The sequence below is a fragment of the Pristis pectinata genome, chromosome 1 (assembly GCF_009764475.1).
Source record: "Pristis pectinata isolate sPriPec2 chromosome 1, sPriPec2.1.pri, whole genome shotgun sequence".
Lineage (NCBI taxonomy): Eukaryota > Metazoa > Chordata > Chondrichthyes > Rhinopristiformes > Pristidae > Pristis > Pristis pectinata.
This window is the reverse complement of record NC_067405.1, coordinates 126,273,104-126,290,106: the sequence shown is the minus strand read 5'-3', so window position 1 is coordinate 126,290,106 and position 17,003 is coordinate 126,273,104. Positions and strand designations below refer to the sequence as shown.

The 17,003-nt window shown below is 39.9% G+C and overlaps 1 protein-coding gene across 3 annotated transcripts in view; it reads right to left on the bottom strand.

The window, feature by feature from the left end:
- prkcha (protein kinase C, eta, a) overlaps positions 1-17,003 on the bottom strand; it is a 183,317-nt gene that overhangs the window by 118,431 nt on the left and 47,883 nt on the right. For all 3 annotated transcript variants that reach the window (XM_052015892.1, XM_052015900.1, XM_052015910.1), the window contains exon 2: positions 5,709-5,772. In XM_052015892.1, coding sequence (XP_051871852.1) covers positions 5,709-5,772 — 64 coding nt within the window. The remainder of the gene's footprint in view (positions 1-5,708; positions 5,773-17,003) is intronic.

Here is a 17,003-nt window from a genome sequence, read left to right as displayed (position 1 = left end):
TTTATAAAAACTACAGACATAGAAATGCATTTCTGCAGTAACAGTATCTGAGAACTTAAAACATCCTCATGGAATTCCTTCCTTTGGTATTTTATAGGTGATGGTAGCCTGATTAAAAGAAATGTTGAGTGTGTGAAACATTGATATGTGTTATTATTGCACACCAGAATTTTAAAATGATAAACCTTTGTAATTTTTCATAACAAATAGATTGTTAATAAGGCCACTAATTTGGAACAGGCTGTATTTCAAATGGCATTTTAGAAGGACATTAGTCAGATGCATAAGTGTGGCAGGCTATGCCTTAAATTATCAGGGTCAGAGAGTGGTTTGTGCCATTATGTGTAAATGTTTACAGCAGTCACTTGGTTTCCAGCTGTCCTTTGAGGCCTGTGGTCAGTGGATGCAGCAAAAATGCTATTTATTTTCTTGAAGTGGTTTTGTGACAGGAAATTGAACCATCAACTTTTCTACAAGCATTACAATCAAAACATCAAGGTTGGTGCATGAAATACATTTTAAATCATTACAGGGTTCATCCTATGCATTACTGCCAACGTGGAAAATTTTCTCAATCAGAAACGGGTCATGACCTTAGCTGGTCACACCTTAACCAACCACTGATATTTCCAATTCCAATAAATGGAAAGCTTTTTCACCTTGCCCTTTGCTGAAGTTAATGGCTTCTGTGCTAGTGTGACTTTTTTTGATGAGGTAACGGATGGAAATGATGAGGGTATTGCAGTTAATGTGGCATTCATGGCTTTTGAAATGGTGCCACATAACAGGCTTATAAACAAAGCTCAAGCACGTGGCATAAAAGGGACATTAAAAGCATGGATATGAAGATGGTGAACTAACTAACACAGAGGGTCATGGTGTATGATCGTTTTCCAGACCAGAGAAAGATGAATAGTGGTGTTCCCCAGGGATCAGGGTTGGAGCCACTGCTTTTTTGATGACCAAGGTGTGGGGGGTACAAGTCCTATTTCTAAATTTATGGACGACATAAAACTTGACAGATTTGTGAATTGCAAAGGAGGCAGTGACATATTGCAGTGGAAGGTAAACAAGTTGGTGAAATGGGCAAGATACATGGAAGATTAAGTTTAATGCAGAGAAATCTGTGGTAAAGCATTTGGGTAAGCAGAATGTGGACAGACAATATAGAATAAAGGACACCATGCTAAAATGGGTGCAGGAACAGGTTTACAAGAATCATTCAGGGATGAGGGACTACAATTACAAAGATAGTTTGGAGAGACTGGGACTGTTTTCTTAACGGGAGACCTGACAGAAGTAAGTAAAATAATGAGGGGTCTGGGTACATAAAATAACAAGTGGGAGGCTGTTCCCATTGGTGAAGAAATTGAGGACCAGAGGTCACAGGTGTAAAATAAAAGAGAAAAGAATTAAGAGTGACATGAGGGAAAACTTTCTTACACAGTATGTCATTGGAATCTGGAATGCACTGCCTGCAGACGCGGTGGAGTCAGGTTAATTGTGGCCTTCAAGAGGAAATTATGGTGAAGAGAGAATGTGGAGAATGAGACAATGGTTGGAATTAGAGAATGGCTGTAAATAGAGAACCAGCACAGACATAATGGCCTCCTTCTGTGCTGTGATGCTATGATTTCTATTATTCTATGATTTCATGAGCAGTAGGTCTACTTCTTGTTAAAACTCTGAAATTTAGACCAGAGGATTTTAAATCTATGGTTGGCAAACAGTAATAACTGCGGATGTTCTAGCAACGTTCTTCCTTCAAACAAGAATAAAACACTGTGTTCATCGCATTAATACTTAATAGAGATACTGAGCAAAAAAATGGCAACTGCGTTTCTTTGACTGAACTGTACATTACCCCATGTTAATTTACTGAGATCGGTTTCCATTTGGAATTGACTCGATTTTAATCACCTCGTCCTTGTTCAAGTCCTCCCACAGCCTCAACTCAGTCTGCCTCTATACCCTTCTCCAGCCTCCAACTCTTACACCAGATCTTTGCGCCCCTCCAATTCTGGGGTCTTGGATGCATTCCTGTTGTGTGATCCTTATCACTGTGTCATAAGTGGCCCTGCCTTCAGCTGCTTGATCTTAAACAGTAGAATTTACTCTCAAGCTCTCTCTACTGCTGCCTCTCTCATTCTCCTCCTTTAAGATACTCTTTAAAGTCTACCTTTCCGAGCAAATTTTTGATCATTTATTATTGCTGGTCAGTAAGTTACTATAAACTACCCTCAGTGTACATGAGGAAAATTAGGGGGCTGAGAGAGAATAGGTTACAGGGACGTGTAGAATTGGATTGATGGAATTGCTTTAAGAGCTTTCATTGACTCAGTGGGCCAAATGGCCTTCCTGTATATTGTTAGAAAATAGTAACAACTTGTGTGTCTTGCCGTCAAACTTTAGTGCCGTGGGACATTTTCTTGCTTGAAAGGTATTGTGTTAAAGCAAGTTATTGTTGGAGCTCTGAGTAACTGGATAAGGCATTAAATAAATGTGAGCCAATCATATATGTTTAATTAATGCCATTTGTAATTCCACTCTGGTCTGCAGAAAAGAATATATGCACTCTGAAGCACTGGGGCAGGTTTCCAAATGAGGCAATTTTAATTTAATACCTCACCATAAATACAGCAGACTTTACTTAAACATCTGGACAAGCTGATAAACTGAAGAAAACATTCCTCTGAGCGAAGAGAATTAAGCAAGTTCATCTGACTGTAATTCATGAGTATTCCTAGTCCATAAGGAGTAATTTGCAGTTTGCCCACCTGCGGTTAAAACTATGTATTTTATATTGGACTGGTCAAAACAAAGTCCTGAGTATCCATGGGTATGTTTTTAATGTATTTTTAAGTATTCAGAATAGCTGGCTCCAGATGGCCATTGAATTTTTTGGCTTTACAAATACCATTTAAGTTAGTCAAATCTGCTCAAACCATAACATAAAGCAGCACAGTGGGTGGGTAGTGCTACCTAGTCAAGAATTTTCAAGTGAAATCAATAAATATCAATCATATGGACACATTTAAAGGAAGGGACATTTTTATGCACAAGGTATCATAGGTGTGCACCATATATCCAAATGCAACTGCTTTAAGTCCAATTAATAGAAAAAAAATCATTAAAATATCATAACCATCATCAAAAGAACAAAGAACAGCAAAGCCATGTTACCTTGTGGTGGTCACACAGGGCAACTATCAGCCATGACCAAGCTCTTGTTGTTATCCTGTGACCAGCAGTTCACATGATCCCAACAACGGTTCCACTCCTGTTTAGCGTGCTGTTCCACGTCCCATGTGTTGTGGCAACAAGCTTCACTAATGTGCTCAGTTTAGTGCTCCTCAATCTTTACCAAAATACACCTGTGTGCTCTTGCTGTGCAAAGGAAAATGTAAACCCACAGCAATAAACTATAGCAAATGTTGTTGTGTGGTGGTGATAAATCTCAATTAAAATGGAATAAAAATTGCTTCCTCTGGAAGTCTGAAGTAAAAGCAACTCTGAAATGTTATCTGTCTCCCCTTTTCAGATACTGCTGTGTGTAAGATATGCACCTATACTCTACCATTGCTCTGAAGAACAAGTGCTCACATCTGCTGGTGCACACCATGGAAGTGTTGGTGTCAGTGAGTTCGGAGGTGGTACAGGTGGCTGCTGTAAATGGGAAAGGAGGTGTCAATATTATTGTCTGAGGTGACTGCATTTCCAGAACCATGTATCAGTTATGCCTTGGTGTGCTCACTAATGACTGCTGCTGTGTTTTACCAGAACATAGCAATAGTCTGAGGACCTAGCAACAGAATAGCCAATAATGAAGTCCTTTGAATATTTCCCTAAAAAGAAATGCTGGCGTAAACTAAAACGACTGGAAAGGTCTTACATTTTTCAATGAGATCCATTATATTTACAGGGATCCAAGCATGTTGTGTTTTCTTAAAACCTTTACTACATGGACTGAAAGCCAAGGGACCTGGATGCAGATCCTGATCCACAAAAGGGATGAAAATCCAATCCTCAAAACTTTTGGCAGCGATTATTCTTTGCTTGACTCTCTTTCAGGAGTCGACGCCATTAACCACATCACAGTACCTGCAGTTATCTTAAACTATAACTGACAAGGCACAATTACCTTCATCATAGCCTCAGCTGGTTACATAAACATGCATCAAAAAGGACAAAGCACAATAAACTTCATTATTGACTCAGCTGGTTAAGGACATGCCTGTCAATAAGATCTTGGTTTAAAAGACAGTTGTGTGGCGCTCACTGACTCCGATCTGCACGGCACCTGCAGCATTACAGTTGCATTAGTGAGGTTGTATCTGGTGAAATAAGAAGCAGTGAACTCAAAATGCCATCAGCAGCTTTTACGCCACTTGGGATTCATGAAGATTTTATTAACCAGTGGTGCTGGTTATCATCATTGCTTAAAAATTCTATTGGTAAATGTATAAGGCAGATAAAATTAGGGAGAACATATAATCATTGATGTGCATCTCTACTGCATCCTATGCAATCAGCACTGCTGATGAAGAGCTCAGATCACACAGAGGTCTGTGAGATCATTTCTACTTTCCGTAGATCAATATGAGAAAGACATTTCAGTGCTGCATTACCTCTAAACCAATTTCTTCAAACCATTGTTTTAGATCAATGACATTTTAGAGCAAATGGAAGAGGTTACTTGTATTGATAATGCCTTCACATGCTCTTTGCTAAGATAATCTAAAATGAATTCCATAGTCTTGGTCGCTGTTCATACTTCTCTGTGTCTTAGTTTGCTTCAATACTTACCCTTTTTGTAACTAAACAATACAATGATCTCTTCCTCAATTATTTCCTATGGTAAGCTTTCCACACTCCAACAAACCTTAATCCTTTCCCTTCACTCCCTTTAACAAATTAAATTTATGGTTCTTGTCACTAACCCATTCACCAAGTATCACAAAATGAAACTGACCTTCCCAATATGTCTCCCAAAATGTATCTTTTTCTAGCCTTACTGTTTCAATGAAAATAACGCAAGTCTCATAAATGAAGTTTGTCATCCTTCGTAGCGTCTTTACAAGCTGATCTTGTGTACTATCATTTAAATGCATTTTCATTAATGAGGAGCCTTAAACTGCACCAGGTAGCCAAACTAAAATTCAGCCCCACACTTTACAATTACCTTTTTGTTCTTATATTCCAGTTCCTTCAATATCTTCCCTTTCCACTAAAGTATACACGCACACATACAAATTTACATTCTTCTATGAATTTTGTTCAACACTGACCAAGTTCTTCCTAACATATATGACCACCTTAAAGCATTTCTTCAGCCAAAATGTCTTGGAGAGAATAAAGACAAGGATTTAGAGCCTGCTCTGAATTAATTCTGTCTGAAAATTGAACAGGGAAAATCTCATGTTTTTAAACAGTCATGAGATTGTCTGAGGTTAATGGGCCAACAAACCCTGTACAATGTCATTTCTGGTAATTACTGACATTCAAATTATCTGCAAAATACATTACCTTTAAATGACAGTAAATTAAACAACTTTCCTGTTGTCAACCAATAAAATACAATTTCTATGGCAGTGCATGATCCTACTTACATAGCACAACATGCCAAATGGTTTGTGAATTGACAAGAAAAATAAGTAGTGCTGAGCTTCCTCTATTACTGAATAGTAGAGCAAGAGACAGGGTCTTACCTTCGCAAGTCACTTCCTTCATGTCTATCATGATATAAATCTTGCCCTCCGGCTCCAAATCAACCTGCCAAAATGAACACATGAAATATGAGGGCTTGCATGAAGCAAAATAACGCAAGTTATATCAAACACCATGAACCCCACCTCCACAATAGCCAAGTAGACACAATGGACATAGCAAAGTACTGAAGCTGCTGGGAATCTGAAATAATAACAGTAAATCCTGGAAATACTCAGCATTTTCTTATTGTTTTAAATTCAGATTCCCTGCATCTGTAGGTCAGGCAGCATCAGTGAAGAAAGAAACAGAGTTAATGTTTCAGGTCTATAATGTTTCATCAGGTCTCTCATTGAAAATTATGAAGGACGATCACGGCAGGGTGGAGGGAGAGGACAAGGAGAACCTTATCCTTGTGCAAGGCGGGAGAAGAAGCAGCAGGAAGCAAATGAAACAACCACGTTAGAGACCATTGAGCTATGGTGGAGCAGAAACCATGGTTAAAGAGAAAGGAAAACTTGAGAAACAAAGAACTGCAGATGCTGGAATCTAGACGAAAAACACAATGATGCTGGAGGAACTCAGCAAGCCAGGCAGTATCCATGCAGAAAAGGTCAATGTTTCGGGTCAGGACCCTTATTCAGGACTGAAGATAGGAAAGGGGGAAGCCCAATATATAGGAAGGAAAAGCAGAGCAGAGCAAAAGAAGGGAGGTGGGGTGGGCACAGGGTGGTGACAGGTAGATACAGGTAAGAGATAGTGATAGGCAGGTGCAGGGGAGGTGGGGAGAGCAGATCCACCAAGGGATGGGTCAAAAGGTAAAGAGAGAAAAAAAGGGGGCCTGGAAAAAGAGAGAGAGGCTAGGAAAGGTAAGAAGAAATATGGTTGGAGGCAGGGGCTGTGGGGAAGGGGGTGAGGATTACTTAAAGTGGGAGAATTCAATGTTCATGCTGTTAGGCTGCAAGAATCCAAGACAGAAAATGAGGTGCTGTTCCTCCAGTTTGCACTTGGAATTCTCCTGGCAGTGGAGGAGGCTGAGGACTGACGTATCAGTGATAGTGTGGGAGGGGAGTTCCTATCTTCAGTCCTGAAGAAGGGTCCTGACCCGAAACATTGACCATCTGCTTTTCTCCACAGATGCCGCCTGACCCAAACAGTCCTTTTAGGTGAGAGAGAGATTCACCTGCACCTCCCTTAATATCATCTACTGCATTTGGTGCTCTAAGTGTGGCCTCCTTGCATTGGCGAGACCAAATGCAGACTAGGTGACCATTTCACAGAACACCTGGCAGTGAAGGAGGCTGAGGACTGACATATCTGTGATAGTGTGGGAGGGGGAGTTGAAGTGACTGGCAACGAGGAGATGCAGTCGCAGTTACAGGTGTTCTATCAAACGGTCACCAAGTCTGCATTTGGTCTGGCCAATGCAGAGGAGGCCACTACCAAGCATATCTTCCCCTCCCCACCCCTTTCTGCCTTTCACAGGGAATGCTCAGTCCTCCCCCACCCTCCCCTCCACCCATTCCACTCCCACCCCAGGAACCTTCCACTGCCCCTGCCATAGGTGCAACACCTGCCCCTACACCACCTCCATCCAGGGACCCAAACAGTCCTTTCAGGTGAGACAGAGATTCACCTGCACTTCCCTTAATATCATCTACTGCATTTGGTGCTCCAAGTGTGGCCTCCTCTACATTGGCGAGACCAAACGCAGACTAGGTGACCTTTTCACAGAACACCTGCGCTCTGTCCATAACCGTGATCTGCATCACCCCGTTGCCAGTCACTTCAACTCCCCCTCCCACACTATCACTGACATGTCAGTCCTTGGCCCTTTTTTTTCTCTCCTTACCTCTGATCCATCCCCTGGTGGATCTGCTCTCCCCTCCTCCCCCATACCTGCCTATCACTATCTCTTACCTGCATCTACCTATCACCACCCTGTGCCCACCCTGCCTCCCCTCTTTTGTCCACCTATCACAGCTTTGCTTTTCCCTCCTGCTGAGTTCCTCCAGCATCATAGTGTTTTTCATTCAGAAAGGAAAACATTTTGGAAGTAGGGTTAGGGAAGATGACAACATCAGAACAGATGTAACAAAAACAGAAAACTATTCGAATGGAATGGAATCCATACAGGAAGTAGGATGGAAGGAAGTGCAGTCTGGCCTTGCAGTGGGTTCTGGTGAATGTCATCAACCAGGAACATTAACTCCATTTGTGTCCACAGATGCTGCGTGATTTGCTGAGTATTTCTGCTTTTACTTTAAAAGTTCAACTCAGGTGAAGCCCTAAAATCAATGTAACTGCAGAAGTTTACTGCAAAGAGGCCACTAGGAACAACCCAGAATTAAAGAAAGCATCCCCTTATTTTACTTGTTATATATCCTATTATACACACATATTATATACACACACACACACATATAAATAAAAGGTAGTGATAGCAGAAATCATTTTATATATGTGTGTGAAACTTCATTTAATTTCTGCTATCACCAATGCAATGTTCCCACAACCAAGAGAAATAGGGGCAAGTTTCCATAGCAGCTCTCTTGTTGTCTGCCTTGGCACTATAACCCACACAAAAAAAGTGCCAGTATCATTCAATGTCATTCTTCTACAGCTTCTCAAATACTTTGGCCAAACTTATTATGGGTAAACAGGAAAATCTTGCATTCCCATCATTTTCTTATTCTTGTGGTCTCCTGCCTTCTACCTCATCAGTTATCCTTAGCTCCACGGTACCACAATGTTCCTCAGGACCACCCTCCTTGGAGTCTCTGTTCTCATCCATCTGATATGTGTTCAAGGAAATGCATCTACCGGAGAATGACATTAACTAAGGAATTCCTCTACTGCTCTGAAGCAATAAGAAACTGAATATGTTTCAAAGATATTTTTATCTTCTCCAGTCCATTTTCTGAGTGACATAATAAATGGATTATTTTCAGGTGCAAAAGTGGAACAAGTCAAATCACTATTTGAAGTCATTTATTTGGGTAAGCTATCAATATTACTTTAACTCACGTAAACATTGCATTTGTCCAATTCACAAAGGGTAGTATCTTTGCACTGGCACAACTGAGTGAGAAAAATAGGCTGCTCTTTGAAGGATGTACGCTACAGTTAAGGCAGAAGCGGGATTTATAGCCAACATATTCTATTCAACTATAAGGATTACTCTATGGCTTTGTTAGTCATTATTTGGGAGGAAATTCATCATGCATGTGCATACATGTGTGTGTGTTCATCCATGCATGTATCTCTATGAGGCTGTGGCCATGTCTGTGTGCATGAATATGAGTGCCCCGCGAGGAATAAGAGAAAGAAAGAAACTTAGAAAAACTGTGAACAGGCGGGGTTGAGGAACTGAAACTGCAGGATACACATTTACAATCGAGAGTATGACACATTGAAGTTAACTCATCAGACATCATGGTAAAATGCTTCTTTAGTATCAATGACATGCAGATAGTTTTTTTTAAAAAAAGATTTACATCCTGGACAAAAGATTTTCAGTTGTAACATCTATGTTGTTATATGCCCCCTTTAATGAGTGGGGTGGTAGCTAGTACTGCCCTGAACACAGGCATGGGGATGACAATGCATGATTTCACCAGTGTCTGTAACCAGAGTTAATTGCAGAGCCAATATCGTGATCAGTTAGCAACACAACGTCAGCTGAAGAGATGGCGGCTGCTGTGGCTGGAACAGGTGCTGGAAAGCATTCTGGAAATTATTCTAACCTAGAAGGTACTGAAGAATGGGATAACATGGAAGACAGCAGGTCCCATGTGATGCCAACGTTGCACTCGAAGTCCATGTGCCAGAGGTAAACAGGAGGAGGAATGTGCTCTACCAAGACGATCAAGAGATCCTTCAGGCTATAACCCCCAGCTAGTTCAGATAAGACCAAAGGAGTTCTGATGACCTTTCTGCCTGTTTCAGGCAAACAGGATGATAAGTGTTGTCAAATATTATACTCAAAGCAGCTGATCAGACCAATCTTTGCTGTTAACTGATTCCAACATCCAGACCACAGGACTGAACTGAACTGCTGGTCCTCAAAGAGCTGATATGCTCCAGTTGGAAATGCAAAAGCCAAAGAAACTGGACCACATTTGCTATGTGAATCATGCCACATCACTGTTGTACTACATGCAGTGACTGTACCCTGCAACCCCTTTCATATTGTAATTTTTATGAAACAAGATAGTAAACCAATGATTTCCTTCACTGTCAGCCTACAGCAGCAAAAAAGAATGCATCCAATTGCCCTTTATAAACTTGTTAATAATTAGTCTTCACATAACAACAGTTTCATGCCATCTCTCTCTGATGTTGGCTACTAACTGTACAAATAGGGTACAAATTAACCTGACTAATAAGGAATGAGGTGATTTAGTGGCACTTTCCCTTTCTTCAATTTACTAAAATAATATAGCATGTGATATAAATTTAAATCAGCAATTTGATATAATTGTCACGTATAAAATGGTGTGGCCACTTATTTCCTTTTTATTTTTAATCCAGTGAAATTGTCCAGCTTCCCATGGAAGAAACAAAGTACACTTGTTAATTTGGTAACTAACTATTATTGGGCGTGGGACAGAAAGTGGAGACAATTCAGAGGCAGATGTCATTGGAGAACAATTTCTGCACTTTATTACACTAGGGATCAATAAAAGAGTAATTAAAGATTTTTTAAAAATAAGCCCACTACAGATGTTATTTAATATACTCTCAAAATGTACATCAATTATGTTCTTTGAACTTTTTATTAACCTTTTCTTGCTTCTCTTTCATTATGACTGTTAGATTTTATTCACAGTTTTCACCTCTTGTACCGAAAATTAGAAATAAAATACAAATTCAGTGAGATCATCTACTTTTTGAAACCTCAGGAGAAATGGACAAGGCTCAGATGAAGCTGAGCACATTGTGTGATTTTATCAAGTATTAGTCTGAAAGGAGTGGCTCCCTACTCTCTGTAGGGAGTCTTATCATACTAACTGTTGAGGTTTCTCTTCAGTTCTTCATTCCTGATTTATGGTGTGGAGTTTTTTTTAGTGGCCCAAGCACACTTCTTTAACTCAGCAATCTTACCCAATTATGTCATAATTTTTAAAAATGTTTTAGCTGTAATTTCACTCATGTACAATGCTGATATTCAGTAAGCAGTACTGAAATATGATAGATGCATACCATTCAAAGGAATGCTCCAGTTCACCAAGTTTACAGAAAATATGAACATAATGTAGTATATGGAATAGATCTGAAAATCTATTCTACGTGTACATTAAGATGATGTACTGACATTAATTGATGGGTTTCATATTCATACTTCCTTATGACATGAAGGAAGTCATCAAGTCTATGCCAGCTTTCAGATCAAATCCATCAATTCTCCCATTTATTGCCCTATAACCCATTCTCTCACACATGTCCATGGACTCCAACCTGATTTTCTTTCCAGCCACATACACTCGGGGTAATTTACAGTGGCAAATTAGTCCATCAACCCGCGTGTATTTGTGATGAAAGGGAAAACCAGAGCACCTAGGGGAAATCCACAACGTCACAGGGAGAATGTGCAAGCTTCACACAGGCAGCACCGAGGGTCAGTATTGAACTTGGGTTACTGGAACTATGAGGCAGCAACACCACCTGTGTATCACTGTAATGGGGTGAAGATGCCAGCCCTGATGTTCCATTTCACAAAGGGAAGACCAGTACTGCCAATTTACCAGAAGCAACAATTCTCATTCATTTTAACACAACTATTGAAGTTGTATATCTACTGCTCACAAGTTAATAAATGGGTGGGAAACTGACATGTTCTATGCCTCTGGCTCTCTGGATATATGTACATTGCAGGGAAGGTTCATCCTTCATTATATTTGTGACTGTAACTGCAATAATTAAAGATTTGTTTTTTCTGAAAACTTATGTCTGGTTTTGATTATATATTTTCTATAATCATTGTCCCTGGATTCAGCACTGCATTTATTAAATTTAAAATCAAATCTTGTTTTTATAATATACTAATAATAATAATATGAAAAACGTCATTCAGCTGCATTTTTATTGGCCATTATATTTTAAAAATTAAATTTGGACTCACTAATGGACTCAATAACTGACCCAAAAGCTGAGACGTGTACTAAGGACATGTGGCTGTGATCAATAACATAGTTCAGTCTCAATAGGTGCTAAATTTGCTGCTCTCAGTACATGCAGCAGAGTGCACTGAATGTCTGAAGTGCAAACACATTGGGGTTCATGTTCCTTAGCAATACCACATTAAGCATTAAGTTCCACAGTCTAAAGGACTAACAACATGATGCATGTATTCGGGCTAGGTATCAGAGACTAATCTGTGCCCACCAACTGCACCAATGTCTTTAAGGAGTGAGGGGAAGTATGAAAAGAGTGGAGGCAAAAATAACTGGAGTCACCTCAGTGTCCAGCGTTCCATTTCTCCACAAACTCTACACTTACATGGAAGCCAAACCAAATGTCTGCTCTTTGTAAACGGAATAAAATGATATGTGTATTTTTTGATAGTGAAGGATATCAAGTCATGTCACACTTTAAACCTCAAATAAATAATGTTATTCTACACCCTGTCATCATATCTGTGTGAAAGGGTGGGATGGGTGTCTGATAATCATTATAAATGTTATCACATATGGTTTGCATTGCCCCATATTCACTCCATCAGAAAGACCAACCATTTCCAACAGCAGTCAATACATTTCAGAAGTTCTTCTTTAGTTTTGCACTGTCCTCGTATTTTGAAGTTGCTCTATAATTGCAACTCTTTTTTTCTTACAAATGGTCATTGAGAAAACTTACAAGACAGCCACCAATCTTTATTTGCTATAAATTCTTAATATGGCCAAACATGAAAACTTTTGAAACAATCATGCCATAATGGCCCAAAGTCTATCTTCGTATTTGTGAGAACATACTTAAAAAAAAGAACAATTCTCATTCACGTAACACCTTTTAATGTAGTAAGATCAGGATGTTTGATCCATTCTCAGGATGAACAGAAAGCAATACTTTTACTTTTGGGCATAGAGATCGATCTCACCTGTTTCATCTTTGCTGCATTTACATTTCTCTGCTTGACATAAAGTACCACAGGAACACCTAAATATTTACTTTTGTATACCTAACATTCATACCCAACTAGGGTGCCACAAATCCTTCAGTCACACAAAATACAGCTACATGGACAAACACAGCATCTAAGATGGATGCTAGAAGCTGTACAAAAACCAAGTATGACAACAAAGGAAATAAGGTGATAGAAACCCTGAGTGGGGATGCCAAGAAATGGAAAGTGATACAGTAAAACAACTGGGAGTAAATTTCCCAGCTCTTTCAAATTATTCATTCATAATGCAACTGTGGAGCCATTTTACAGCCTTTGAGTGAAGCTCCGTTTACCTAATGCTCTCCTTACAAAGGTTAATATTACCAACTCATTAACGTATTGCACAGGTTGGCTCTTTAAACTTCAGTAAGTCCCACATGAACAGGCTGCCTTTGTGTTTTAATTCCTAACATTGTCATTTGAGACTCTCCATTCGAAATCTTGGATGAACCACAAATTTCCCCAAATTAACATTTCAACTAGAGCAGTTGTCCTTGAATGCAACCACAAATCTCTGTGCCTTCACCACTGAGATGCTCCCCTTCTTGTCCACTGGTTTAGACTAAACTAGTCTGTTCAGAGCCTCAACAGCACTGCTGAACCGTTACACTTGCCATCACAAAGATTACCCAATTTCGCCTCATCAGCATCCGACTTCAGCCCATCTGCTGCTGAAATAGTTATTCATGCCTTTTTCACCTACAGACTCAACTCACTTACTACACACCAATACATCCAAGCCACTACTGCCTAAATCCTATTCCAGAGTAAGAACTGCCTGAACATTACCTATATCACACTGGCTCCCAGGCCACCAATATCATAACTATCAAACTGTCAGCCCCAATCACACTTTAGGTATCTCAAGCAGACTCATTGAAAAATACAAACTAGGAGGCAATATGGCTCACTATGCTGTGCCTGCCAAGAGTTTTCCAACAGGAAGGCCAAGAAAGAGAAAACAAACTCTCAGCTAAAGGACCTGGCCAACTTTAAAGCAACACTGACAAAAGGAGCCCAAAGCATGCAGATTGAATATGTACATGGATATCAAAATTAACATACCTTAAGAAAGGAAGATTTTTAGATTTAAAACAAAACTACCAGTCCCTTTCTTTTGCAACTTTGCTTTCCCTCATTGGACCTTCCTGATACACACAATTACCCCATAAATTGCTATACACATAATCTCTTAACATGTTAATCCCTTCTTGCAAACAGTCTGCATTAATGTTTGGCAACATGGCATTGAACTCTCTGCAGGGAACCGCCCTGGCTTTTACCAGCATTTTTTCTTAATGGTACAATAGAGGTTAGGAACTCAATAAGAAGGATTCACAGTTGATACACACCAACCTTCATCACGTAATTAAATGTTTTGGTTATGACTTATGGTCAACCCTGCACATTAATTAATGTTTTTGTACAACAATTTCAAGCATATCCCCAAATATCTGAAACAGTGTGAGAAATACTTTCTCTTCAACCTTCCAGAAAAAATAACTAAAACACAAAAGGTTACTTCTTGCACTAGTACTGCAGAGCATCATTGAAAATGGTCCTACATAAGCTGTGCTGGGTTAGTCCACATCCTGCCTGTTCTCAACTATTAAGCACCAATACTGCACCATTGTCAGTATGCATCAGCAGATTACACCAAAGGGGCTTGATGTGAAGCAGGTATCCAGCGATTTCTTTAAGAGCCCAACTCGCCATTCTCTCCCATCCACATAGAGACTGTGCTGGACGTGAAATCATGCAAACTTCAGCTTCGACTCAAAATAAAGCTTCAGTCACCATGCATTTTAAAGCTTGTTCCTCACTGTCTTTTTATTCACCCCATAAATGCTGCTGAGCTAAGCAGGTACTAAAAACAGATCAGAAAGCAATCGTATCAAGTGTAACCAAGGTCCTAATTCCTAAAAGAAGAAATCACATTTATTTTACTGGAAGTGAAAAAAATTGTGCAGTAAAAAGGCAATATAAATGTTGTCCATGTTACATCTCAGGTCCTGATTCACTGCTTCAGTTATAACTCCCACTGAAACGGTACTGCTTCCACTTGATCACTACCATGTCTCTTCCCAGTGATGCAGCTGAGAACCTACTTTCTTAGAAGCTTAAGGAGATTTGGCACGTCACCAAATACTCTAACAAATTTCTACAGAAGCACTGTTGAAAGTATCCTGACTGGTTGCATCATAGCCTGATACGGCAATTCAAATGCACAGAAACGCAAGCTGCAGAGAGTAGTGGACACAGCCCAGTCCATCGCGGGTACAGCCCTCCCCACTTTTGAAAGCATCTACATGAGACACTGCCTCAAGGCGGTAGCATCTATCATCAAGGGTCCGTACCATCCAGATCATGCCTTCTTCTTGCTGCTACCATCGGACAGGAGGTAGAGAAGCCCGAGGTCCCACACCACTAGGTTCAGGAACAGCCACCTTCCTACAACCATCAGGTTCTTGAATCGATCTGCACAACCCTTATCCTGCTTCAGCAATGGAACACTATGGACCATGGACTTTTCTCTGATTATGTGCAAAACAAGATATTAGTGCAAAAAAAAGTCTGTTTTCTTCACAGTCTTGTACAATTCATGTTCTGTCTGTTGTCTGAATCTACGTGCCTGTCATGCTGCCTCAAGCAAGTTTTTCATTGTACCTGTATTGTAACTGAGAGCCCAGTCAACTGGGAAAACCAACCAACCCTTGTGAATGTGAATTAACAGTTCTGTCTCACCTGCTATTAGGTGTTAAACACAATGAAGAACCTTACATATGTTGCTTTACTTCAGGATCACTGAATAAAACAATGAAGAGGCTTATAAAGATGTGAGAAATAGCAGTAGGCCTGAGGATTGGGAGCATTTTAAAACTCTGCAAAGGAGGAAGAATCTCTTGCAGGGATGGACGAATATATAATGAGGAATAAGAAAACGACAGAGAAATCAAATAATTACCTTGTGTCTTCCTTCGTGGAAGCAGACACAACAAAATTGCCAGAAATACCAGAGAACAAAAAGTCTTGCAAGAATGAGGAACTCAAAGTAGTAAATATTCATCAAAAAATGTAATGAAGTCAGTGAGACTAAAGACTAATGAATGACAAGGATTCAATGAACTACAGCTCAGAGTTTTGAAAGAGATGACAATAGTAATAGTGGTTATCATTTTCTAAAGATGTAAACATCCTGGAATTGTTCCTGTGGATTGGAGGGTAGCAAATGAGACCCACCTTTCAAGAAGGGAGGGAGAGAGGAAAGAGGGAAGTCTAATGGCAGTGACAGGGAAGGCATGGTAGCGTAGCGGTTAGCGCAACGCTATTACGGCGCCAGCGATCGGGGTTCGATTCCCATCACTGTCTGTAAGGAGTTTGTACATTCTCCCGTGTCTGTGTGGGTTTCCTCCGGGTGCTCCGGTTTCCTCCCACATTGCAAAGACGTACGGGTAGGTTAACTTGGGTTTAAAATGGGCGGCACAGACCCATTGGGCCGGAAGGGCCTGTTACCACACTGTAAATAAAATTTAATTTAATTTAAATGTATACCGAAAAAAGAATAATAGGATTGAGCACAGCATGGACTTATAAATAGAAAATAATATTTGACTAAGCTAATGGAGTTCTTTGAGGATGTGACTAGCAGAACAGATAAGGAGAAACACTAGATGTGGTGTATTTGGATTTTCATGAAGCTTTCAAGAAGGTCTCACATTGGAGGTTAGTCAACCAGGTTAGAGCAATGGAACTGGGAATAATATACTGGCACAGAATAAAAAATTGGTTATCAGACAGAAAGCAAAGAGTGAGAATAAAAAGATCTTTCTTAGATTGTCAGGCTGTGATTAATGAGGTAGCACAGGCATTGGTGCTGGAGGCTCAACTATTCACGATCTGTATTGATGATTTGGCTGAGGGGGACAAGTGCCAAATTTCCAAGTTTGCTAATGATTTTAATATTTCCAAGTTTGCTAAGCTAGGTGGGATCATGAGCAGGAGGAAGGATGTTAAAGATGAGATATAGAGAAGTTGAGTGAGTGGACAATAACATGGTAGATAAAATATAATATGGAAAAATGTGAAAGTATTCACTATGGTGCACAAAACAGAAAAGTGGAGTATTTTTTTA